We start from the raw sequence: 27,964 nt of genomic DNA, 5'->3' as shown, positions 1-27,964 counted from the left end.
TAACAACATAAAAAAAAGCTTAAGAGAAAAATGGCTTAAAACGTAATAAAGAAAGGAATGTCACCCCACCAAAACCCCTATCCAGACCACCTTACTTCTATTACAAGAAAAATTATATGTCTGATAAGTTTCTTAACAGTAGCAGATTAAACAATATATGGTACACCGGGTTAAAACAAACATTCCTTAAACACTGTTAAAGACTCATTTTATGTTTAAATTGTCCGGCTTAAAGTATGTACAACATTTTTTCATTACCCAACATTTTGTACCTTTAATGTAAACAATCTACAAACGTAATCTTGCCAGACTTAAAGACAATTTTTATTGGCCTACATGCTCAAATATAGGACTGTCTAGGTAAACATCATTTTTCCTATTCAAACAATTAGTCTTTTTTTTTATTTGTAATTGTGACAGATATATTTGCATAACTGTGCAACGTAAACAAAAACCGTAAGTCATACATCACTATCTAAGTCTGGACCACCGAGAGGTCACAAAGTACACATTGAATGACTACCGAAGTATGCAGTAACGTTTGACAAAATCATATTAATTCTCTCCTCACGAATGTTCAAGATTTTCACACCAGTATGCAGCGTACTACTTAAAATTTTTATCTCATTGAGAAATTTTGTCATGTCTAGGAGTTACGCAACTCCTATAAATATCGTCATTCAAAACTCATTATTTTTTTTAATTTCGAATTCAACATGTAATAATTAAGCTCAAGTAAAAATTTGCATCTTTAGATTACAACAAAAATGTCTGGCATTTTAAGTTTACATCTCTTAATTAACCTAATTAATCAAAACATAAAAATGTTTATGATTTAAGAGTTAGTTAGTTTGATACATGAGTTATTTCCCTTTAAAATATTTGTTAAATTATTTGAGTGTCATAACATTAAGTGGAATGTGCTAATGTATTTTTTTCCTTTTCAATTCTTTTATCTGTTTATGTTTGTTTATTAAATTCAAATAAAAAATACAAATAGTTTAACTCTATTAAAAGTTAAAGTTATCAGTAGTTGCTAAGGGAGATAATCTCCTAAAAAATATAAATTCATTATATTTTTTTGAAAATTGTTTTAGGGGACATCTGTCCACATTTGACACGTTTTTTTCTAATAAATTTTTAATACAAAATCTTGATTCAAAATAGCCAGATGGTTATCATAAAGACATTACTAATAATGACCATACATGGGGTCTTTAATAAAACATCTGCCCAATTATGAATTATCCCCCCTGTCTTCACTCTTTAATTTTATCTGCTGAAGCTTTTTCTACTGTTTAACAGTGTCTTATGGCTTAAATATGCCAATTAATTCAATATGAAGTCTTTTTTTAGTGTTACTAATTCATATGAGGCTTTTGTTGAACAAAAATTTAACAAACATGACTGTGAATTAAAATCTCTCTATTCTTTTTTTCAAAGACTTGTAAAATAATCTCTTCAGTAATAATATAATTCTAAATAAAACACAGCAGCATCTCTCTATACAATTTGTCAAGTCATTATTTGAAATGGTCAGAGAAAACAAATAAAGGATAAATACAGATTTTCTTTTTCATTCTTACACTTATGGTAATTTTTTACACTAGCTTTGTCTGTTCATTTTATTGCATCTATTAAAAAGCATGTTCTTTTGGCAAAAAAAATCAGTTGACAAATCAAAAATCATTTAAATAGGATTTAAAACATAAAACCTTTAAAATTCAATATTTTAAATTCACAGCATTTAACAATTTAAGAGTCTGAAGCACTTCCTAATTTTTTTTAATATTTATTCAAACATACTTTACAAATAATATGATGTTTGACCCTAATATCAATTGATCTTTTAAGATCAGAATGTTCCGAGAATAAATAATACGGATATGCAAATGTAGTAGGTGTTAAATGGCCATTCATGAACTTAGAAAAACCCTCAGGTGATCTCACGATTTTAATAAATCCTCAGACGATATTTGGTTTGTTACAAACAATGCAGACTATCGAAATCTTACGAGGTCGGGTGACAAAAATGTTCAGATACTGTTGTCAAAGCGCTAGAGAAACAATACACTATTTATGTCGACCGTATGATACCCTTATGGGTACCGTGGAAAAGGTCATCCCTTATGAACATTGAATTGAAATTATAGGATTATTAAAGGACAATCAAACTGAGAAAAAGTTTTGTTTGCATGCAAATAAATAAATTAAAAATTTTGTGTGATGACATAGCTGATTCATTTCAGTAAGTAATGGTTAAAGACTGTAATAATCAATTCAAAAACTAATTTCATTATCTTCAATTTTACATCCAAACTTTTTCCATTCTTTCTGCAAATGTATCATCATGGAGAAAGAAAAATGGGGTTACAAACATTTTGGAAAAATACAATGAAACAAATCACAAATATCTCTGAGAAAGAGAGTTCGTACTTTTTGTAAAACACATCCACACTGTAAAAATTGAACTGTATAAACCTGCAGCAAACCAGGGGAAATAACTCCTAGATTATATTTATAGAAAACACCATTTGTATTGTAAGTCAGAAAATGTTCTTGACCTTCTTTTAGCCTTAAGAATTCCCCATTAACTTAACACCAAAATCAGAAGTTATTCTTGACCTGTAAAAGCTTGGAATTCCCCATAAATTTCAGCATATAACCTGATTAAATGGTGTTATACATATTACTTCTTGCACTTAAAAGATAAATGATTTTGTACCTATATACAGGAGTATTATGTAATCAGCTTTTTTCACTTCTTCAAAGGAAATTTGTCTTGTAAATTAGTTTTACAAACAATGTAAGGTTTTTTTCTTTTGAGGGTCTGAAACTGCATTGGCTAAGATTTGTCTACTTATGGCAAGTTTCTGATGATCGAGACAATAACTCAAAACCTTTAGACACTTCAAACAGAATTCTCCCACTTTCAAGTTCCACTAAGAAGGGAGGGGTCGTTGTTCATGAAAACATTTTGGTGGCGGAACCAGAACTTTTCCTAAGGGGGGGCCCACTGACTGACCTAAGCGGGGGCCCACTCCAGTCATGCTTCAGTGATTCCCTATATAATCAACCAAATTTTTTTCCAATGAAAGGGGGGCTGGGCCCCCAGGGCCCCCCCCCCCTTGATCCTCCTATGCCTTTTGATGCTTCAAACAGAAAATTGCCCCCTTTCAAATTTCACTGGGAAGGGAGAGGGGTTCAGTTGTTCATGAAAATCTTTTAATGCTTCAAGCCAAAATCTTCCTCTTTCAAGTTCCACTGGGAAGGGAGGGGGTTGTTGTTCATGGAAATCTTTTGAATTCAAACAGAATCTCCCTCTTTCCAGTTCAATGGGAGGGAGGGTGTTATTCATGAAAACTTATTTACACTTCAAACAGAAAATTGACTTCTTTCCAGTTCAATGGGAGGGGAGGATTATTCAAGAAAACCTTTATAGGGAAGGGAGGGGGATGTTGTTCATGAAAACCTTTTGATGCTTCAAACAGATAAATCTCCCTTTTCTACAGATCCGCATAATATTATATAATGGGGGAAGGGAAATTATGCTGACTACCTTTTTTCATTCAAAGTTTTGTAATAAGAAACCTGAAGTTCGTAGTGATTATACATTTTGCTATGTCAGCACAAAAGGACTCCGCCTCATTTAATTATTCATACATGGATTTAATTAATTAAAACAACATTCATCATGAGGTAGAATGTCGTTTCACTATACATTTATAAGCTTTGCTTTTTAATGCAGTGAAATTCAAACATAGAAAGCACATAACTCAACTGATAAAAAGGGGGGTAAAACAGGAGTGACATTTTGACAAAAAAGGGTTGTGACCTGCCTTACAGCTAACAGTTTCAACGAAGAGTAATTTGTGTTTTTTTATGGAAAAAGAGGGCAATTCCAGCTAAGAATTGGTGTGTTGGCTTTACTTGCATAGTGTGGAACAAGGGTCATGGAGAGTTATGTATGATACTTTCAAGCATGACTGGCCTCAGACTGAGTTCTCACATTATAAGTTTATTGGAATCTCTTTCATCAGGTATAGACTTGATACCTTAAGATACACTGCTTGTTTTAGACTGAAAGCTTGACTTCAATCGAATGAATTCATACAGAGCATGTCTGTTCACCAACCTTGGAGGTCTAATAATTCTTATGGAATCAATGTAAATCTATAGAAAGGGAGTGCAGGCTAAATCCACTTTCTTACCTTAATGAGGGAGAAATTAAGTTCTAACCAGTTAAATATAGAATTATGGCAAAATTGATAATTGTATAAATATACTTCCTGCTGTTCCAGACAGTGCAACTTATCATTTCAGAATTATAACAAAATGTTGTAATACCGTATCTAGCTGTGTATAGTACGCAGTTGTGTATAATATGCACCCCTTTTCCTCCACCCAAAATTATCTAAGTAATAAAGAATTTTTGCATATCAGCGAAAAATAACAAAATCTGAAAAGCATATCATTATTTAATGCAAAGGGCAGTAACTCACTAGTTTAAAATCTGGAGCATTGATTGAACTGTTTGCTGTGTTAGCTGAATCTGCACAAAAAGGCTAGTGCTCTGTTAATAATTTGGTCAAAAAAATCCTTTAAAAAATCAGACAAAAGGGTCTTTATATGAATTTAATATTTAATATTTTTTTACTAAATATAAGTACACTTTTGTAAATTAAATTATACGCTGTGATACTTACACCATTTATGATTTTTCAATGTCTTAGTTAAGAGACATTTTTTTGCTGGTTTTTTTTAATTAATTTCAGCTATATCAAATTTAAGCTATTGTGAAGATATTTAAATATAATTTTTTCAGTAAGCCTGATTAAATTCTCTGCAAAAACAAACCCTCTTATATGGTAGTTGTCAGACTTAGTTACATCAGTAGCAGACTATATTAAAACTTTTATTTTATTTCAGATATCATGTTTTCTGAGAGTACATACCACAGAAATCAGACCATTTAGGATTATTTTTGCTACAATTGGTACAGATAAAATATATGCTTGAAGTGGCCTGAGTGCTAAAATTGACATGACCATCAATGAAAAACATTTGTTTCTTCATTAAAATTTCAAGTTCCTAAAATACTGAAGAATAATTTAGTTGAGTTTTCAGTGCTTAATTTCAATTTCAGCACTAATTGGCTGTTTCAATGGCAGCCATTTTTTTGTGGATAGAAACAACCAAGCCAGTTAACATTCAGAGGGAACACTCAGGCAATCCTAATCAATTAAGTTAAGAGTCGAACCTAATTATGATATCTACATGTATGACAGGCAAATTAGATTTTTGAAAATTAAACTTGTTAAAAAAATATAATTCAGCAAAAAGACCTCTGGCTTTACCGAAAATTTGAATAACTTCAGATCACCCGACTTTAACCTCAAAATAAATTGCTTTTAAATGTTTACTTTGAATAATAAACAACCGATCACTTAATTATTGCATTTTAATTGTAAATGCATGTAGCTGAGAGAACAGAATGTTGGAAAACCTAGAGTGCCCCCTACATAGAAACATGTACAATAAATCAAGATGTAGCTATATAACTATGACATATTTTAATAGTGCATGTTTAATTACAACTGTTAATGAGCTTGCAGCGTACTTTTAAACGATGCACATGTACCATCGAAAATTGTACAACATTATTTGGTTATTGGTACAAGGGATTGTCTAGGCTAACAGAGAACAATTGCAGTTTATGTCTTCGTGCATATGTATCATTGAAAATTGTACAACCTTATTTGGTTATTGGTACAAGGGATTGTCTAGGCTAACAGAGAACAATTGCAGTTTATGTCTTCGTGCATATGTATCATTGAAAATTGTACAACCTTATTTGGTTATTGGTACAAGGGATTGTCTAGGCTAAAATAGAGAACAATTGAAGTTTATTTCTCCGTGCACATGTATCATCGAAAATTGTACAACCTTATTTGGTTATTGGTACAAGGGATTGCATGTCTAGGCTAAAACAGAGAAACTGCATGCAGTTTATGTCTCCGTGTACATATATAGTTGTAGTATACAGACGAAGGATGCAGCCAACAAAATATAATCAAATCTTATACAATGTAAAAAGGTCAACTCTATCAATGGGAAAACCTGCCTTGTCGGTCATTATATAATGGTAGCAATTTGTCGGTCATTATATAACGGTAGCAATTTTCGGTTATGGTGTAGCTTTGATAGTGTTATATGGATCAATATGTCAGTTGCAGCTTTCAGTAGAATCAGATTACTACACACACTTGCCAAAAACCTACACTAAAGAACAAGTGTTTTTATTGCTTAATTCTTAATCTCAAAGGAACAACACCTAAAATAGATTGGGGAAAAACAAATACTTTTGCTTATAGCCACTCAAGTATATGTCTAACAAGTGTAAAATCTTAAGAATACGATTATGCAATAAACTCATAGCGGTAATGGAAATTCCTGGTTACGATTACAGTAAACATTTAACATGGGACCATCTCAACTTAAGAAACTTCTGTTTCCGTGAATGTCAATGTATGAAAACACTCAAGTGACGAGAGCCTAAAATAGATAAATACAGGTCATTGTCAATTTCTTCTCTAAATATCGTAATTGAATTTTATCAAAATACGAGTGAGCAAAAACTGGGAGGGACAAGCACAAGACTACCCGTCTGTATTATGTTCTATAGGAGTGTTAAATGTTTATAACATATCTATTATCTAAGAGAACACATCTTCACAAATTCAAGGACATCTTGAATGTATTCAAAATTGTATTAAGGCCTATAAAATAATATGTGTGTTTCATTTTACATCTTAAAAAAAAATAGGGTAGGGAGGACTTATAATATTGAGTCTATGGGAGAAAAAAAATTCAATTCAACAGTACTAATAAAAAAAAAAAATGACCCTTTTGGGGGGGTTGTGTTGCTAATAAGTCTTTAGTTTTCTATGTGGTGTCTTGTGTACTATTATTTGTCTGTATCATCTTCTTCTTCTTTAGCCATGACGATGTTAGTGATTTTTTATCTATGACTATCCCACTGGTATCTTTGCCCCTCTGTTAAGGTAGGCTTTTTCTAAGCTTAAAATTAAGGTAGGTAGGAAAATAGGAAACTGTGTAACACACATTTTTGTATTTGGCCTTATCATGAGTTAAAATAGGGACTATAGATGAAAGAATTTAAACGGCCCAGACAAACATTTCTGGGTGGAAGATGTTTGGTTAAAAAAACATTAATGTTTTGTATTACTTAAAGTATTTAAAAGAATAACATTGCAAATACTGTACAGTGCAGTGCATGTGAAGGAAAGAGCCCCGATAAGACAATGTAAAACAATTCAAATGAGAAAATTAACGGCCTTATTTATGTAAAAAAAAAAATGAAAATATTGTAGATATAAAATGGAAGATGTGGTATGATTGCCAATGACACAACTCTCCAGAAGAGACCAAATGACTCTTTATAGTCTTGCACAATGAGCTAAGCCCATACTGCAAAGTCAGCTATAAAAGGTTCCAAAATAGGCATGTTGTAAGGTATTAAATTTATCATTTTTTAGCCCCAAAATAAGCAAAGCTAAAAATGATAGATTAATGTCTCTTTTCTCTAGGTCTTTATACATTATTTTGAATGACTTTTTGTGACAAACGTATGAATATGATTGACCCACCATATGACATTGTCCTAACCTAAGTCTAAACTTCATACAATAATCTTCTGTCCCAAATGGCTCAGTTAAAGCAGTTTGCACTGTATGATATTTCCTATGGATTTTTTACATTCTAATTTCTTTGGAAGACAGTAAAGGGCCATAGTTTGACAGATTTTGAAAAAAAATGACACAAATATAATTGAATACTTTATTCATTAGAAGAGTTGAATTACTGTGTAGGATGTTAATAGCTATTTGCGAATGATACATTTTCTTTTAACAGGGAATAAACTCATTTGTGAAATATGAAACTTAAAATTAAAAAAGAAAATCTGAAATATAAGTAGTTCCAAGTAGAAAACAAATGTTTCATGTACTCTGATTATAAATTTTCATCCAATCAAATTGAAGGAAAATTGAGTCAATTCAAATTTAAACATTCTCTAAAATATGTATATCCAAGTATAAAACAAATGATTCATGTTCCATGATTAGAATTTTTCATCCAATCAAAATGAAGGAAAAATAAAATAATTTGAATTTCAATATTCTCTTGACAACCCTCAAAAATTCCACAAGAGTGGGTCTCTTTGGGGTCCAAGCATGAGGGGGGATTGGTAATTTTTTACGTGAAAAATTATTAAGCTTGTAAAAAAGAAATGTCAAGTCAGGCCGGACATTATTATATTGAAATACAAATTATAAGCCTGATAATTACAATGATATTAGAGATACCGGAATCTGACCAAACAATAAGCCGAATTCAGTATCAGATCCCCCAAAGAGAACTGAAAAGAATAACAAGCCACAAACCACAACCACATGACTATGAGTCCACACTTCAGTGAAAGTTTTTGAACTTGATCTTAATTTATTTGAACAGCGCTCAACAGACAAACATGTCTTGTAATTTAAAGAATTTTTACATACGAAAGCCAATCCCTTCAGACAACCAATTAATGAGCTAAACTTCCACATTTAAATTGAATTGAGAAATTCCTATGCAACTTAGAACATCTTTAACCACATGAAAAGCCGATTCATAATGTACAATTCTCACCGATTTCGCTCTTTTCAAATTTCAATTGCAGCTGTCACAACTAACTATATTTATAATATTAATGTGCACTTTCCCAGTTTTGGGACTAATTTGAATTTCATTAAAAATTACCAGACAAAATTTAACACTCAACACCATTTTTTGTCCTTAAATTACACATAAATCATTTCTAAATACATACTGCACTTTTATGCAGATTTTTTTCAACTCCCCCGGGAGCCTCAATTTTCCCCATAAATCATAGCTACCCCAGACAGGATAATATATGCAGGTATTTTCTTATAAGGTAAACTTAGTACATACAACACTTTAAAGAGCCTTATTCTGCATTAATAAAGAGTTTTGTTTAAAAATTGTGGTCTTAAGGCCAGGACAAGATGATTATTTGAATGTCATGACTCTAACACTTTACACCTGAAACCTTTTACATGTATGAGTCATTGTACAGGCAAATTCTGGCCTAAAGCAGATATTGACCATTATACAGTAAGCTAAAAATGGGAAAATGAACTTTATGGGGGTCTCATTGTGGTGGTCGTGGTGGTGGTGTGTGTTGGTGGGGGGGGGGGGGGGGGGGGCTATGGACTATATCATGTGGAATATTTTAACTCACCATAACAAGCTCTTCTAGATATTCCACATGATATAGTCAGTATCAAAAGCAAAACTACCTATTATTTTATATATCTTTGCAAAATAGCCTGATTGTTAAAGTATTATAGGATGTGATCAAAATATCAATGATACGTACAGTAACCCAACATGAAATAAGAAATCTAGAGATCAAGACTTTTCAACAAGTGACTTTAAAGGACGACAATTTGATCATCAAAATTATGTTTAGGGAGAGGGGCTGATTTTTTTCAGATTGTCACTATTCAATTTCATCTGTTGCTACAAATGGTAAATTATTTTTGTGGCTTCAATTTGTTTTCATTTTGTACAGAATTTCCTGCATTCATTTTCAGCAAGATTATTTGTTTTCAGTTATTAGTGGACCAGAATGTTCATTTTCAAAATCCTTCTGTGTTTCATAATACGTTCTCCTACATCTCAACTTTCCTGTGAAATCTCAAAAGTTAAATATATCTCACAAACAATAAATGTCATGTGTTGTATCAATATTTTCTTGACTCATATATTTTAAAGCATTGAATGTCAATAAAAAAACAAACAAGTCTGGCCTATCAAATAAAAGTTTAAATTCTTTCTATATTGACATGGGTCCAGTTAATATAAACAGAATAGTTTATCTTGTCTTTTAAATGGAAATTATGCAAAAAGAGGAGCATAGAGCTTTTTTTATTCCCAGGAATCGAAGCGTGAAGACATAAATCGAAATTCCATCATAGCCGATTAAAACTTTGAAAAGACTTCTTTTCATATGGTTATCTTGTCTTTGTAATAAATATTTAAAATTTAAAGTTATGCAATAATGAGCAAAAAATACATAAAAATTAAATACTTTATAGAATAACTAACGGTTGAATTGTTGGAAATATAAATTGGAAAAAGTTAAAGGTTACAAGTGCCAAAATCTTGTCTGAAGGTGAACTGGTAAAAAATATATTGCAGGGGTGTGGGTCGTTTAAGGTCAGAAATAAAACCAAATGATTCCTTCAAGGTGAAAAAATATACCAATCTATCATTTCAAAAAGCTGTTTAACATTTCTTTTTTTGTCCAGTTTTAGTTTTAGCAGTTAAATATAGATATAATAAGATGTGGTATGAGTGCCAATGAGACAACTAACTCTCCATCCAAGTCACATTTTGTTAGAGTGAACCATATGCATACATTTTGATTGAGTTAAGTCTGCCAATTGATATTTTATCGTATGTTTTTCTATGTTGTGATGTTATGCTATTGTTTCAGAAAAAGGGAGAAGGTTTGGGCCCATTAAAACGTTTAATCCCGCTGCAAATGTTTGCACCTGTCCTAAGTCAGGAATCTGATGTACAGTAGTTGTCTTGGTGTAGTGGTTAGTGCATCGGACTACTAACACAAAGGTTCCTGGTTCGATTCCCGTTTGGGATGAAAATTTCAGGAACCCAATTTTCGGCTCTCCCTTGACACCATTTGCAAGTATGGTCTTGAGGAAACGATGATAGTCCGTCGGACGGGGACGATAAATGGCTGGCCCGTGTTAAGAGAGAGCCACATCTCTTGCACGTTAAAGACACCCTTGTAGATTTCGAAAAAGAGTAGGCTAATGCCGCTACAAGGCAGCACTCGCACCCGCAAAGTGGAAAGGGATTAATATAAGTTGCAAAACTTGTTTCCCAATCCACTATAAATAAATATGTTTAAATTAAATTAGTAGTTGTCGTTTGTTTATGTAATATATACGTGTTTCTCGTTTCTCGTTTTGTTTATATAGATTAGACCGTTGGTTTTCCCGTTTGAATGGTTTTACACTAGTAATTTTGGGGCCCTTTATAGCTTGTTGTTCGGTGTGAGCCAAGGCTCTGTGTTGAAGGCCGTACTTTAACCTATAATGGTTTTATTTTTAAATTGTTATTTGGATGGAGAGTTGTCTCATTGGCACTCACACCACATCTTCCTATATCTATTTCTTGTATTTTTATTTTCTGAGGCTTGGATTTTCGGGATTTGATGTAAGGGAGGAGAAGAGCTCATCTTAGATTAAGGAATGGGGTGCCTAATATTTTGACACAAAATTGGCAGTTTATATTTAAACTTTTAAATTTATAAAATTTATTAGAAAAATTTAAGGTGCAGCGACCCTTGTTTAAATGGGGGTAAAATATTAGTTCAAAACTATTTTTGTCAGTAATAACAAATTCCCATCAATTTGGGCAGTATAATGCTTTAAATATTCCATTACAAATTCCATTCTGATTAAGACACAAGTTTTCTTATACATATGAAAAGAATTAAAATCAACTAATAAGAAGAAAATGCCAAAAAAGCAGTAGAATTATATAGTATTTCTAAACCTGGAAAAAATGATTTTTCAATTCATTCTTAAGCGCTTTCTCTGTATAAATAAAAGAGCTTTATTTAAACACTAATGTAAGACCTATGTTTCTTTAGTTCAAACACTGTAAATCAGATTTATTAATTTTGAAAAACCAAGTATTTTTATCTTTATATCTTTTGGACATTAACTGTATCTTGGTCTACTTTATTAACAAGGATTGTGTGAATAACGGAACCAGTATAAGATAAAAAGTCTTGTATTTATTTAAGAAGTTATAAGAATTTAAAATGTCTGATTTCAAGGCCAATGAAACATTTTGGTTGGTTCATGTCTTTTATTATGATGACGGAAGGCTGTTTAAAGCTGTACATTATAACTCAGCCACAAGCCTTAAATCTGAAGACTTCTGCAGGATAGGTGTCATTTCTCTCTGAAGGTCAAAGAACTCTTGCAACAACTCTTTAAAGGTCAAAAGGGGGCAATTGTTGCAAGAAAACTTAAGATTCTGCACGTTTCAAACAAAGTCATTTTCCAGTGGCATTATTTTGGCCTATTTTTAAGCAGTATTGGGTCCATAATGTTCGGTCATTCTGTTAACCCCATAAAAATGCTCATAAGTTTTTACACTATCACAAATATCTTTATGAATGACCTTATTATCAGCTCTTTAAATATTTATTCTAATATGACCTAATTGCTTTAATTTCATTCATCTTGTTTTTATTAACACATATTTTATATAACAGCTGGATTCCAGTGCAACAGAAGTAGAAATAGGTGAATGCGTCAAAAATCCAAAATATGTTAATCATCTTAAATTAGACTTCAAATGCATCAATGTTGACCGAGATTGCACATTATGTGAACGCAGTCTGCGAAATCAAATGCTACTGTTTCTTGTGTTTCAAATGTGAATGTGTGAAAACAGCTGTGAACATTGTCACCCCCAGAAAAAGAGACATCTTGAAATGACTGTGACAGGAGGTAAAATTTCTTTTGCTGCTTGTTAAGATAAAGAATGACAAGCAAATATTTGTTCTGGGTTGTGTTACATATAGGAATAAGGACTATGTGTTTCATGAACTGAAATTGCCATTTTACATTTTACAATTTACATTTTTACTGTTTCCACTTGAAGGTCATTATGATGTTGACACAATATATTTATAATCCCTTAATCAGAAGACCATTTAGGGTCACCCAGGGGGACCCGGCCCTTCAAGGAACAACATATAACCAAGTCAATGCATTAACCTTTTGCTTGTGGCTAAACTGCATAAACATTGCCTAGTTTTGGGCCCACTCTTATTCAAAATCCGGATATAAATTAGTGGTAAAAAACAGGATTCAGATTGGTGATTTAATGTCCAGTGGCAAATATATGTTGATGAACATGCGATATGCATACAAGATATTAATGAACCCTAAGCGCCTTGTTGTAATTTGTATGTTAATGCTATCAAAGTTACTTTATCTCCAAACAAAAACAAGCTAATCTGGTAAAAAATAATGCACTGAATCTGAACTTCTGAATGTAAATATTATTGGAATATTTAAACGCATTTCTCAAAATGGAGCAAGCTAACATTAAGCTTTAAGTAATTTGATCAAAAATACTGCACTCAATCTCACTTCTCTGAGTCAATATACCAGAAATTTTTAAACCATTATTCAAAATGGAGGTGAATTCTATCCTAACAGAAAACACACTGTAATATCAATAAAATGATACTAAAATAATCTAAAACTCCTAAATCTTCTTGGTAATAATACATTATTTTCCTCCCAATCGCCAAAGAACTGTTACATTCTTACAAATTTGTTTAATTAAGATACATTGTACCTTGGCGGGGATTTAGTGAGATCTGTCAAAATGTCTTTGAGTTATGTCGTTACGTCTCATACATTAATGTTTCAATGTAGTATTGTCTATTACATTTATGTTTGGATAATACTGATGGTATCAAATAATATTATATCAGTTATTTGAACAGGGGTGGGGTAAAATATAGATAATGGTGTTGTATCCCTTTCAAATAATGGCAGAAGCTAAAATTTACAATGCAATAAATTCTAGTCTATCTCTTTCAAAATCCACAAGGACTCTGGTTATTACCTCAAATTGCAGAATGCATTAGAAACATGTAATATTTGACATTTTATGAATTTTTTTAAATTATCTAAAAAACTTTAAAATATTGCATATTATCTGTTATCATGAAGAATTCAAAACTGACAAGAGCTAATAATGCTTCTTTATTATTCATCCTGATATCATGTTATATTTGCTTCTGGATGTTAAAAATCTATCCATCCATCTTCTTTGATACTCATTAATAAATTATAAAAAGAAGACGTAGTCTGAGTTGCAATAAAACATTATGACAAAATGATATCCAATATGTATAAAGTAAATTTGAAACATACATGACTCAAATTGCACTAGGAATCTTCTGCTTTTTTCCCCTCATAAATCATAATAGTCTTAAACAGATTTGTTTGTGATAATTATAAAAAGTAAATGTTCCTTTAAACATGCACTGATGATGATAATGTTCGGCGCTGAAATGCATAATGTTGAATAAATACTTTTTAAATAATATGACAAAAAGAACTTTTATTATATATGAATCAGTGCCTTTGCTTAAAAAAACCTTAAGTGCTATTATCATTATTGTGATAACAGCAACTACATGTATATACGACATGACAACTATAGCTCCAGTTCAATTATCCATTCAATGTTTTATGCAATGCCAATGGAATTTTAACAGAAGACTTCAATTTTTTAGTTTACATAATTAAGCAACATTGCATCTGGTAGTTAAAAGCAAAGATACTACTGTTACTCCAGTCCAAATTTCCATTCCATGCTTTCTGCTATGCCAATGCAGTATAAGCAATTTTTAATGTTGACTCCATTTTGTTTAATAAACTTTACATAAAGCAACACACAACTTCTAATAGTCAAATGCAAGGAATCATATATTACTTCTTTATGAAACTATGACTCCAGTCCAAATTCCGATTCTATGTTTTCTGCTATGCCAAATTTAACTGTATTCTTCAATTTGTCAACACATTTTATGCCTTATGGGCCATTGGTTAGTACCAACTAGTTAAATAAAAAACACTTACCTTGTCTTGATATTCACTAAACTTCTCTATAAAAACATCTTCACCAGCTCTGAGAGGAAGAAGTTCCTCTCAAGACATTTAGTACACTACTTTTTTAATCATTATTTAATCATTATTTTCAAAATCAAAAATTTCATTATTCAATATTCGTGGTTTTAAATCTCATGACAAATCATTCACAAATCTTTTTCAAGCTCATTATACTATCTTATGCCCTTTTAATAGTATCCTCTTTTATTCGAGCTTCATTTGTTTTTTCAAGAAAGGAAAAAGAAAAACAAGAAAAATTAACCCCCCTTCTGAGACACATTCAAAACAGACTTTGGTCAAGGATTTAGTTTGAAGGGACACCCCTGTTGGTATCAATGCTTGTAATATCTTCAACAAGCATTGTTTCCCTTCAAGAAAAGAAAATCCCTTTCCTTTAACTCTTATGTTTCCCCTTTTGCTGTATACCAAAATTTATTGTGAATTTATTTTTGGTACACCAACTTTGAAAATAGCATTAAAGATTTCTAAGTCAATGAATACCAAGAAAGTTTCTTCTACCTTATAATACCTCAAAAGCAATTAAATAATACATGTATAATAACTCCTTCTTTTTCCAAATTTGAAAGTACACATTTTATGCAATTGTAAACAATTATAAAATTGTGTTGGTTGTGTTGCAAGTTTGTGTACTGAGTGCTGTGGAAACACATTGTTTAAATCATCAAATTCACAGAAAGTGAATGATGATTTAAATAAATGAAGCCCAAAATAGGACAAACTCTTGAGGATGACATATTAAAGTACATGATGTAAACAGAAAATAAACAAAAGATGAATTTTTAGAGTCTTATGGCATCAATGAAAATAAGGGATGACATTTTGGAATGGAATGAAACAGGGAAAATGAAATATAATATATATCATGGAAATAGAAAGCAGTATAAGCAGGATAAAGGAACTTGTCATATAAGACAGGCTGTAAACTGAAAGTCTGACAGAAGAATGCATGAAATGGGGAAAAAATAAATCATCGACAGTAGAAGTAGCATGAATGAATATATAGAATCTTAGAATAGAGAACTATGAATCTTAAAAATGATGATGAAATGCACATAATGTATTTTCTTTCTGATCACTGAAATAGTGACTATATATGATTATGACATATACTAATATCTATATTAAACTGTCTATGGTAAATATGACTAGACAACCATTACATATTTCTATTCTCAATTGAGGGCCCTCATGTGGTTTTTGATTATGTGATTACTTGGCCGTTTTTTTAATGATTATTTGATTATTAAGCCAAATATTTCATGATTATTTGATTACCTAGGACTGTAATTTAGTTTATGATTATTTGATTACTAAAGATAAGCAAATATTTAATGATTATGTGATTATATTGGCAAAAAAATGGTGATTATGTGATTACTAGGACCCCCCCCCCCCCATGAGGAGCCTCTCAATTACATGATATGCAATTCTAAGATATATTTGATTACATTGATTAGACAGTGTACAATACTTAATATATATGAACTACTTAAAGTTATATTGATTTTAATATGAAAATATATGACGAATGAAAATTAAACATGGATAGAAACAAGAGTCAATAGATTTAAAGTAAAAAGGTATTAGAAAACATGGAATATGAACATTGGATCAAGTGCTGTTAAAACATTATTTTTTTTTTCAAGAGTTTTTTTAACTAAATTGTTAACAGTCAAAAAAGACCAAAAACTCTTGTAACATAATTATTCATTAGTTTTTTAATATTAGATAAAAGGTTACAAATTAAGTTATGTTAAATTATTCAATTATCATTGGTTCAACCATCCCATATTTTGGTATATTCCATTTAAATGTAGTAAAATGATTAATGAAATGAAAATTTGGAGGAACATGCTAAAAATCAAAACCAGTTAAAATGATAGTGAAAATCATCAAAAGCAGTAATGGAATCAACAAAACTCTCTGCACCCATGCCATTAAAAGTTAATCCTCAATAAAATCAAATATGTGATTATAGGCAAATAGTACAGTTAGAACAAAAACCAAATGTATTTGTGTATACACCAAAAGGCAAAAAACATAAGTAAAGATATAATAAATAATTCATATAAACTGTCCAATGAAACAAAAACCAATGTGGTTATAACAAAAAAATTGCTGAACCCCAAAAAACACATGCCATAAAACAATAGAATGACCACCAATGTAAGTAAAGTGCTGTATTCAAGAGGTGCTTTGGGTAGTGCGAGATGTTAAAATACCATTAATTGCAGAGTTAAAGAGTTTGAATTGTTAAGTATTTTTGAACATATAAACAAAGATATAAAGAAGATACATATGATCTCAAGCCAATCAGTCATGACAAAAGCCAAAATGCTGATGAACCATGATAGGATATAAGTCATTCCAAATAAAGAGAAATAACTCATTCAAATAAGGGAGATAACTCGTGCTGATTCTTACCAACTGGCCCACAGAGGGCAATAGATTCATCAGAACCGTCTGGGCAATCCTTATTCTTATTGCATTTAAAGGACTGACTAATACATTGACCATCACCACAGCGAAATAATCCTTCTGGACATAATGTTTGAACAATACCTAAAATGGCATAAAAATATTGTAGATGGAAGATAACTCTAAAGAGAATTGTTCATGGGAGATAACTCTTCATTATATAAATATCATGTAGTTTAAACTGAACGCAGACATATATATAAGCTTTGAAAAGGATTCATTCTGTAAAAAGCTGATTTAACTTCAATGACCTTGCACATTGTTGAAAGGAAAAACATTAACATTAAGGTCATAACTTTTTAACTCTTGCATGCATTTTCCTTTAAGATTCCTCAACCATACAAGATATTGAGGAAATTATTGGCAACAAACAAGTAAATTATAAATCAAAACATTTCTCAAAGTTTATATTTTTATAAACATTTCATTCATAGACGTCACAGGTCACATATTTGTGGTGTTGCTATGGCAACAACTTACAATTCAGTTCATCTGAGAGATCACCACAATCAAAATTGTCATTACATCTTGCTGCTTTTGGAATGCATTGCCGTCTGTTTAAACATTGCCACTCATCTGGTTGGCAACCTGTAGTGTAGTTAACAGGTAATTAACATAAAATATCATAACATAGATAATCTTTCCATACTGTAAATGATATCACTCATTGACACTCATGCAAATGGCCGATTCAGGCAGCCATATTTGTTAACAGTTTGATTAACAGACAATTAACATAAATAGTGTAAACATTAAGACATTGACCATCCTGTCTGTTGTTATTGCCTGACTTGTCAGTACAATAACAGCAAGTAACATGAAGGGAAATTAATAGTTAATTATCACAATAATGTTAGTCTTATATTAGATTTTAATTGTCAATTGATAATAGCTATACCTTTTAAAATTTCCAGTCAACTAATGCAAACAACAAAGTGTGTATTAGTAACCTTTGGTGTCAATAATTGCCATGATATGTGATTGGCAACCTCATTGTAGCAGTTAGCTGTTAATTAATGTAACTATTTAATGTTATGTTAACATTTGTTTTGTTTTACAGTTCAATTTATTGTCATCTTTTAAATTCTTTTGGGAGCTCTGAAAAAATCACTGCCCTTAGATATGCAGGACAAGAATGAAGATTTTTTTTTCTTAAACTACCATAATCTGACAAATCAAGTCCAAAACATACGTATACTGTACTGAGAAATTTCTTTCCTAATCATTTCATCACAAAATGGAATAAATTAAGTGTGACATTTATACAGGTCTAATTCAATTTTGGAAAAGTGCAAAAATAGGGTAGACAATCTGAGAACAGAAAAAAAGGAGAGAAAATCATATAAAACTCTGGCAACAAGATGTGCATTTTCATGGAAGAATTAAGCAGCATAATAATTGTAAAAGTGCAAAATTAGGGCAGACAACCAGATCTCGAACTGAAAAAAGGAGAAAAAACTCTGGCAAAGATGTATTTTCGGGGAAGCATTAAAGCTGCATAATATTAACAAGTCTATAATTCCTAACAAAAAACCACGCTCTACGATCTTGGCAAGTTTGCAACTCATGAATCTCCATTCATCATACAACTACCGATTATCTCTTTATTATATCATTATGACAAAAAAAATACCTATTTATGACAGGCAGTGACAAAAATCATGTAATACTATAATGAGAGACACAGTTTTATATAATTATATTTAACAACTTTAGTTTAAAGTGTTGAAACATGCCAACTGTTTATAGCAAATCGTCCGGAAGAGGATTTCGTGTCCTGCCACAGAACTTAAAATCAACGATTTCTGTTTGATTGAACAAGAAGAGAAATGGTTAAAAGTTCAACTGATTATAACCAAGCAAGGGTAAAGATCAGGTACATGTCGAACATGTGTGTCAGTCTTTAAATTGACATTCCCACATATGGTGAAAATTAATATAATTATTTGAGACATGACTGTTGCACAGATTAAGGGTCGCAACAGTTCTGTTTTGCAATTTCTTTTTTTAGACAATATTCTACTAATATTTAAGGGGCTGTCCTTTTAATACATTATTTTAGTATTATTGAGTCTCAATTCCCTTTTTTATGCCCATTTTTCTCTCATCTTTAATCATTTTTTGGGCCCATTTATAGTTTTGTACCTCAGCTCACTACCATTTAAACCCCCATCCAGACTCAATTATTCAGCAACAGTTTTTAAATGGTTTAAATTATCAATTTTGCTCCAAATTTAGTAAAGACAACGTTACGAAAAATTCATTTTTTTTTCAAATGGTTTTTTATCTTTCTTTTTTAAACTTCCAAAAACATTACATCTTAACAGAATACTTCAAGGGCAACAGAACTGAATGAGACAGATGATTTAAATCCTAAATGAATTAAATAAATTCCAACATTTTAAATAAATTCAAATTTCATTTTACTTGACATATCTCATTGTGATAGTAAGTTTATATAAATATTTATATAACACAAAATTCTCATCATTGATCTGAAGTTACACATCTCAATGAAAATAGTCAATTTTTAAGACATTAACCCCCGTTTGGTAAATAAGACCAGTCCATTTAAACCTCATTATAAAACTAGTAGCCTTAAACGACCTGGGGTCGATTAAGTCAAGTCATATTCAAATTTCTAATAATAGCCTATTAAAATTCTAAAGAAAAAGACATAGTTTCAGTCTTAATCGTAGATGTCAATTTCAAAAGACACTGAATACTTTTCGTCACAATTGTGTCCATTTTAATGATGGCTTCTTTATGTTCTTTTCAACTGGTCAAAATTACCTTCAACAAAGGCTGTAATTTAAGCCACAATGTATAATTTCCCTAAATATGAGAAACAGTGTGATATTTTACCTTTTATTGCATTGACCTATGACCCCTGAGGGCAGCTGTACTGACATGATTATTGCCTTGGTCTTTAATCTAAGGTAAATTCAATTAAGATCACATCTTTGTGGTTCAGAAGTTATAATTTTATTGTGCCACTGCTTCTTCAAAGAATTTTAGTAAGATATCTCTCATAGCCTTTGTTTGTTTACACAATAAAATGTAAAAGTCTCTGAAAAACTAAGCTAGTTTTGAGACCCATTGCACTTTCAAAGTGCTACTTGACCATCCCAAAACAAGGTGAATATTTCCAAATTTTCTTTATTTCAAACTGAATTTTACACTTTTCTCTTAATAAGTGCTGTTGCACCACTGTCCCAAATTGTGAGAGCAGGTTGAACCCACAGAAACATGTTTTGACTGTCCCTTTGGTATCTTTCGTCCCTCTTCTTTTATAAACACATCCACATGCTTTTTGCCAGTCCTTAAAGCTCAGGAGCATACAGTCCAGTGATTGTTGTAGGATGTTATGTATCTAAGCCAAATTTGTGTTCATTTATTGTTTTAATGTAAGCAAGCCTGTTGAAACCCTCTTTTAAATTGCATGAAATTTTCTGGACCTATTTATTCAGCTTTCTATAGGTTAAACGATTCTCATTGTTGAAGGCAAAAATTTAAATGGTAACTTGAAATTGTTTACACCCAGCAATTATTTTTACAAAAATCTTACCAGAAAAAATACTTGCAAGTCATGAAAAATTTATTCCTACAATTTGTTTGTAAAGAGGACTATTTTGTGTCCTTTGATCTTTTGTGGGTTAAAATGTCCATGTGATTGACAATCATTTTAAATTTTTATATTTAAAATATGTCTTGCATATAACTTATAATCTAAGCCATAAAAATGGATGAATATGTATAGTTTTATTGGAAGCAGAATTTATATGTTTTTATTATCCTAAATTCGTTTCTCAATATACCATGAAATTAGCACCAATTATATTAAATTGAAACATTTTCCAGAACATTAATTTACCATAAATCATATTCAGTTTACTGTAATTCACATTTTCTAAATTTCTTGCATTAAAAATAAATGTAAGTTATATAAAAAAAAAATATATTTAAACTTTTTTGCAATTTAATAAGGATTAAAAGTTAAGTAAGTTATCTAAGTTTAATAAAAAGAGCTACATTCAGTCGAAAAAACTATAAAAATTCAACTGTTTCCTAAAGTGTCAGTCTGAATTATCTTAAACAATAACGTTTTGAATTAGAAATTGAACCTTTTCTGCGACCATCATTTTGTCTTCGATGCCGATAATCTATCAACTTAGGGCGACAACAGGATTTCATATTAAGCGGAAAGGGAGAAGCACTCCTTAAAAGTAGACTTCATTGCACTAGTCTGTATCCTCCCTTACTCTAAATACTCCAGTCATTTAAAAAGGCATAAAGCCACCTTGAGGACATTAAACTGCAAGATTCATTTAATTATATTAACTAGTGCATTGTTTTAATTATGTCATTATAGACTCAATGAATTGACCACATACAGTCATAGGTGCTCTTTACATTTAAAAAAAAATGAAAATTAAACTTTTAAAATACCCTGGCCAAAAAGATTATTTTCATTCATTAAGCTAGGTATCTAAATTTTCCATATTCACAGCATCTCACAATATGGTATTTTTATGACTTCATATTTATCTTTACATAAACAGTTATTTGAACTCGTCTAATTTGTTAAAACATGTGCAGCACAGGGATTGGCAAATATTCAATTTTTTGTACTTTCAAAATTTAACTAATAAAATTCATGCCGATATCTTAATGAAACTGAGCATTTAATATTCATATACTTCAACTTTTGCTGATAAAAAAACACATTTTTTACATACAAAAATATGTAACATTTTTCTATGTATTTCTTCTCATTCTGATATTTTATTATTATAATAGTGCAAGTCTACCAATTTTTTTCCATTTTCTAAAATAAACAGCTTGGTTTTGAGGTTGCTGTTGGGAAAAATGGTCTGCAATAAATTCAGCAAAATTTCAAGTGCTGTATAAAAAATTCCCTGGGTCACCACACCATGCTTAAATATACCATTGAAATTTTCTCATATTAACTTTTGACTGCCTTGATTGACAAATTGATAGGAGTTTAACGCCACTATCAGCACTATTGAACTGTTTTGTGGTAGTCAGTTTTTAAATGGTGGAGGATGCCAGAGTGCCTGGTGACGGGACAGAGAACCATCCCCCTTTGGTAGGAAAACTGACAATCTCAGTCAATTAAGATTGGAGTGGAACTCACCTACCATAAACTCACAACCATAGTGCTTACAGGATAGTGATAATGAGTTCCAATATTTAGACCACTGGGTGACTCGGAGGCCTGAAGTCTGTCTGTTTTTTCTTGTAAATCTGAGCATGATATTTTGCTTTGTGTTCGAGTTCATACTGAGATTTTGAAATAAAAAAACAGCAACCAGCAGTTATTTACTTTCCGTCTTTTCATTAAATTATAATTAGTATACACTCAAACTCTTGGTCACTGGTTGAATTGGTGTTGACACAATCAATCAATTACTTTTTATCATGACAAAAGTATCATGTTCAAGATTATATTTCATAATTTGTCTGAACTCTAGCCCTTGAACAATCATCTACACTAAACAAGATGTATCAAATTCTCCCAACAGTCACCTTTTTTAAACTCCAGAGAAATGACAGATAAAGTAGCACATTTTTCAAGGGAATCTTCTAAAACAAAGTCTACACTTTCCATTATTTTAAACTTTAACATGACAATTTATGAGAACAAAAACTATCGTAAATGAGTCATGATGGCCACAAAGTCTAGGATGTTTTAGGAACTGATTATCCTGCCAAGTCACAACATAGACTAAATAAACATTTGCCACTGCTCCTCCAAGCATGCTTTGTTGTAAGAACTGGTCTGAGCTTGGAGGCATAATAATGTATGACCAGATAAAATGATAGGTCTTCTTTTCTTTTAGGATTATGTTGAGCCAAACAATTCCAGGACTAATAGGCTGCTTTTCAGGTATTCCCCCAAAAAAAATTGATTCAAAATTGATGCACAGTTAACTTTGCATCCAAACTTTAAAAGACAGGACCACATTTTAGTATATGCTGCAACCCAAGAAGCAGTATCATATTCTCCTGTCTCATTTATAACAACTGTCAACACAGTATTATAGCAACTGAGAACTCATTAACATATGTGAAGATTTACTTTAAATTTAGAAAATATGTCATTTGTTACAAAAGTTATGCACAAAATGAGTTAATGTTAGGGTTCAAGTTTCTGAAGAAAGTTTTAACAATGTACAAATAGGATGATAAGAAGTGTGATAAAATTCTGATATATTAAGTCACAGAGACCTGCCAACACGCCTGCCACTACAAGTCCGTAACTTTAAATTCCAGAATGTTACCCAGCTCTGTTTGAATTTGCAATCTGATTTAATGGTGTGCAGAAATGTAACACTTATATAAGATGCAATTGCAAAAAAATTATGAAATTTATGTACAATAAAATTTAAATAAGAGTTTATAATTGATGCAATATATCTAATTTAATAACGTTTTTGGAACATTATTTAATTTTTTTTTAAAATAGCATGACATAATTTATGATCAATGCTTGGTGCATTTGTATTAATTGACAACATACTCCAGTTGCAAGTTTCATATTTTTGCAATAATTATATCTAATTCAATAGCATCTTAGACACATTAATCTAAAAAATTTATTTTAAATAAGACATTATATACGATCAGTCTGTTATCAAGTTATTTCTGTTTGGTACATTTGTTATAATTTTATTTACAGCATGCTCCAATTGTGAATTCAATATTTTTTTACAATTTAGAGTTAAATGCCAAATATTTAAAAGCATCAACAGAGTGTGATTCCATTTTTGAAAGTTTTCTTTGAAATAATTGATATATAAAAAAAAGTTACATCAGTCAACAGTCAACAGTAATCCCATAACCATCAACTATTCAAATCAAAATGATCATGTACCATTTCAATATCAGTAATTTAATGACTACAGACTAATAAATATCTCAGCAACTTAACAGCAGTGAAATCATCACCTAATATTGATATCATATATTGCATGAGATATCATCAGAAACATGACATATCCAGCAGCCAAATGATATCAAATCATCACCTTATGATGAGATTAGAAATTGCATGATATATCATCAGGATATCAAATAGTCACCTTCTATTGAGATTAGATATTGCATGAGATATCATCAGAAACAATGACATAGCCAGCAGCCAAATAATATCAAATCATCACCTTATGATGAGATTAGAAATTGCATCATATATCATCAGAATATCAAATCGTCACCTACTATTGAGATTAGATATTGCATGAGATATCATCAGAAACAATGACAGCCAGCAGCCAAATGATATCAAATCATCACCTTATGATGAGATTAGAAACTGCTTGACATATCAGCAGAAACCTGACACTAAGCCAGCAGCTAGAAGATATCAAATCATCACTTAACAATGAGATTAAGATATTGCATGAGATATCATCAGAAACATGACATATCCAGCAGCTAAAAGATATCAAATTATCACCTTATGATGAGATTAGAAACTGCTTGACATATCAGCAGAAACCTGACATAGCTAGCAGCTAGAAGATATCAATTCATCACCTAATTTTGAGATAAGTATTTTTTAGAGTTACATATCATGATAGATACTTAATAGATCTGTTAACATAATAATTATCTCAGAAACAAATTGTTCATCACAAAATCAACTTTCACCAAAAATCAGGTAATCACATAAACTGAAGACATATTTCTGCTGCTACTTGTAGTAATCACATGAGCGTATGATACTGATATAAGCAATCAGAAACTAATCAGATACTATGGTCAGTAATCTTATATAAATTTGCCACTTTTATTGCTAATATGTAATCATATGGTGAGACAAGTAATCAATCACATGATCAACTAAAACTGAGATAATTTATCACGTGATCAACTGATTATCAAACAAGTAAAGATGAGCCAAGGCTCCGTGTTGAAGGCCGTACTTGAACCTATAATGGTTTACTTTTTAAATTGTTATTTGGATGGAGAGTTGTCTCATTGGCACTCACACCACATCTTCCTATATCTAATCACATGATCAACTGATACTGAGATAACCAATCACATGATAAACTGATACTGAGATAACTAATCACATGATCAACTGATACTGAGATAACCAATCACATGATAAGCTGATACTGAGATAACTAATCACATGATCAACTGATACTGAGATAACCAATCACATGATAAACTGATACTGAGATAACTAATCACATGATCAACTGATACTGAGATAACCAATCACATGATAAACAGATACTTAGAGAAAATTAATCACATGATCAACTAAAACAGAGACAAGTAATCACATGATCAACTGATACTGAAATAATAAATCACATAATTAGCTGATGCTGAGACAAGAAATCACAAAATCATGAGAAAATGACATCAACTACCAGTGCATAAAGCATAAAGCATTTACGGTTCTTGACTTATTGAATTTTGCATTAAATAAACTCATCATAGATACCAGGATTAACATTTGTATTTAGTAACTACTACAAAAAACTCATCAGTGATGCTTGAATCCAAAAAAGTTAAAAAGGCCAAATAAAGTACACATTTGAAGAGAAAATGCCTTTTGAAGTTTGACTTACAATAATCAAATTTAATCAGTACACTCCCCATTCCCACCCCTATTCAATCTACCATCAACATATTATATCTTTACTTTGTACTGTTAAGCAAAATATCACAACACAATATTTATTCTATGAATGGAATATTAAACTTATCAACTGATTGATAAATTGTTTAATATTTATTCAAGGCATGAGATTAAAAGATTAGAATTATACAAATCACCTGTAATCTGAGGGTCTAAAGGAAACCTATAAATTAACATAATGTTAATTTCAGACCATTCAAAAGTGGTCCTTTCAAATTTTAAAATATTCTTGACTTATAGCAACTACATGTACCTATTTTATTCTTATGACATTTTTTTATAAAAATTCAGTTTCTGTCATTAATATCAAAGTGATACTTGTAGGCATTTTACAACATAATGGCATTTCTAAAATGAGTTTATTTTATGTCCTGTTTTATAAGAAAATGGTTTATTATTCTATCAATATTGATATCAAATCTATAGCCTGCCAGCTGAGCATCTTTACAACTCGATCTCATAGTATTGTATAGATACCAATATTAAAATTTTGAACACCAGAAACATGTTTCTTCTACAAATAACTCATCAGTGTGGCTGGAATAAAATAGTACGCGATCTGAGTGACTGCCACACTAATAATCAAGAACATGTCTACATGTACCTACATCAATGATTAACATGTTACTAAGGCTCTCCAACTGACCCCATACATGTAGTTAAATTCCAAAATCAACACCTTGCTGCTTATATCTAAATCTGCACTGAAATACACAGATTAGAAGGAGGGGCTGACTGTATCTTTAATTTAATTAAACTTCAATCGTAAATCCATGGGATTATAGTTTTAAAACAAATTCGGTTAAACTTTATAGCTTATATTCCACTTACATGCGAAGGTGATCTTAACAAACTAGGTAGTTTATAGAACACTACAACGGAACCTTATGATTTCATGGTTGAAAAAATATTTATACATTTTAAAACGTTTTACAGGTGGAGGACCTTTCTCAAAATCAATTCAGATTTAAAACAAGCTTAAATGAGCACATCTTTTTTTTTATTATATAACTGTACATTTTTGAGTTGGACACATAGAATATAAATAAATAGCTGTTAACTGTCATCTGCCTTTTATAAATATAAAAGATATTATGCCAAAAACAATGACCTTCAAAATTCCAAATAATTGAGTTTTAATTATGAAATTTTACATCAATTTGTATTTGAAATAAACAAAATCTGGTAAAATCTAAATTTGTTACCTCTAACATTTATTTCAAGCATTGATGTTACTTTAACAGCTTAAAAACCAAAAAACAGACTGTTTGAATTTTATTTAAAGAAACCATATATCAACAATCGTTCAATTTGGCACCTGTGTTATTATTCTTGTACCTTCTCTACCACTTTGTTGTTATTTAGATGTATGGTCATTAGGTAGTTTGAAGTAAAAAAAACCCAGAATGCATTGTAAATGAGAGAGAAAACATAACTTGACAAGTAGAATAATTACTTGGCACAATTGAATACTGACAGTTCTGATTAACATGCTGATCATCTTACTTTGGAAAAACATTCTTTTCAACAAAGTAAACACAATGATTACAAATTACCTCACAACCCTTGCCCTCTAGAGTAAACAAAGTGTTTTGAGAACTGTTAAACAAGCTTTTTTATGACCGTAGAAAGGTAAAACTTTGAATATAAAATTAAAAAGATGTGGTATGACAAAATAAGCTATAAAAGTTCCAAAAATGACAAATAAAGCCTATTTAAAAAAAAAGTGAAATGACTTTTAAAACCAGCTTTTAATTCTTTGGTTACTTAAGGATGACTTATATGAAGCAGATCAAAGGGGAGGGGGATAGACAGCATACACTCCCCACTGGTTGCCAATAAAAACAAGTGAAACTCACAGTGAGCTACTGCTCACTGATGATACCCACGCCGCGAGTGGATAATATCAATAGTGTAAAAATATGCAAGTGTTCGGTAAACAGGAAGTTGTCCAGTG

At 31.0% G+C, this 27,964-nt stretch overlaps 1 protein-coding gene across 1 annotated transcript in view; it reads right to left on the bottom strand.

Annotated features, from left to right (window-relative positions):
- LOC134694200 (collagen alpha-1(I) chain-like) overlaps positions 1-27,964 on the bottom strand; it is a 98,670-nt gene that overhangs the window by 57,836 nt on the left and 12,870 nt on the right. Inside the window, exons 3-4 of the mRNA XM_063555196.1 lie at positions 17,802-17,909; positions 17,268-17,405 (exon numbers count right to left, since the gene is read on the bottom strand). Of these exons, the coding sequence (XP_063411266.1) occupies positions 17,268-17,405; positions 17,802-17,909 (246 nt within the window). The remainder of the gene's footprint in view (positions 1-17,267; positions 17,406-17,801; positions 17,910-27,964) is intronic.

This window comes from Mytilus trossulus, chromosome 13, assembly GCF_036588685.1.
Source record: "Mytilus trossulus isolate FHL-02 chromosome 13, PNRI_Mtr1.1.1.hap1, whole genome shotgun sequence".
In the NCBI taxonomy this organism is placed as follows: Eukaryota; Metazoa; Mollusca; class Bivalvia; order Mytilida; family Mytilidae; genus Mytilus; species Mytilus trossulus.
The sequence above is the reverse complement of the archived record's forward strand: the minus strand, read 5'-3'. Positions and strand labels throughout refer to the sequence as shown.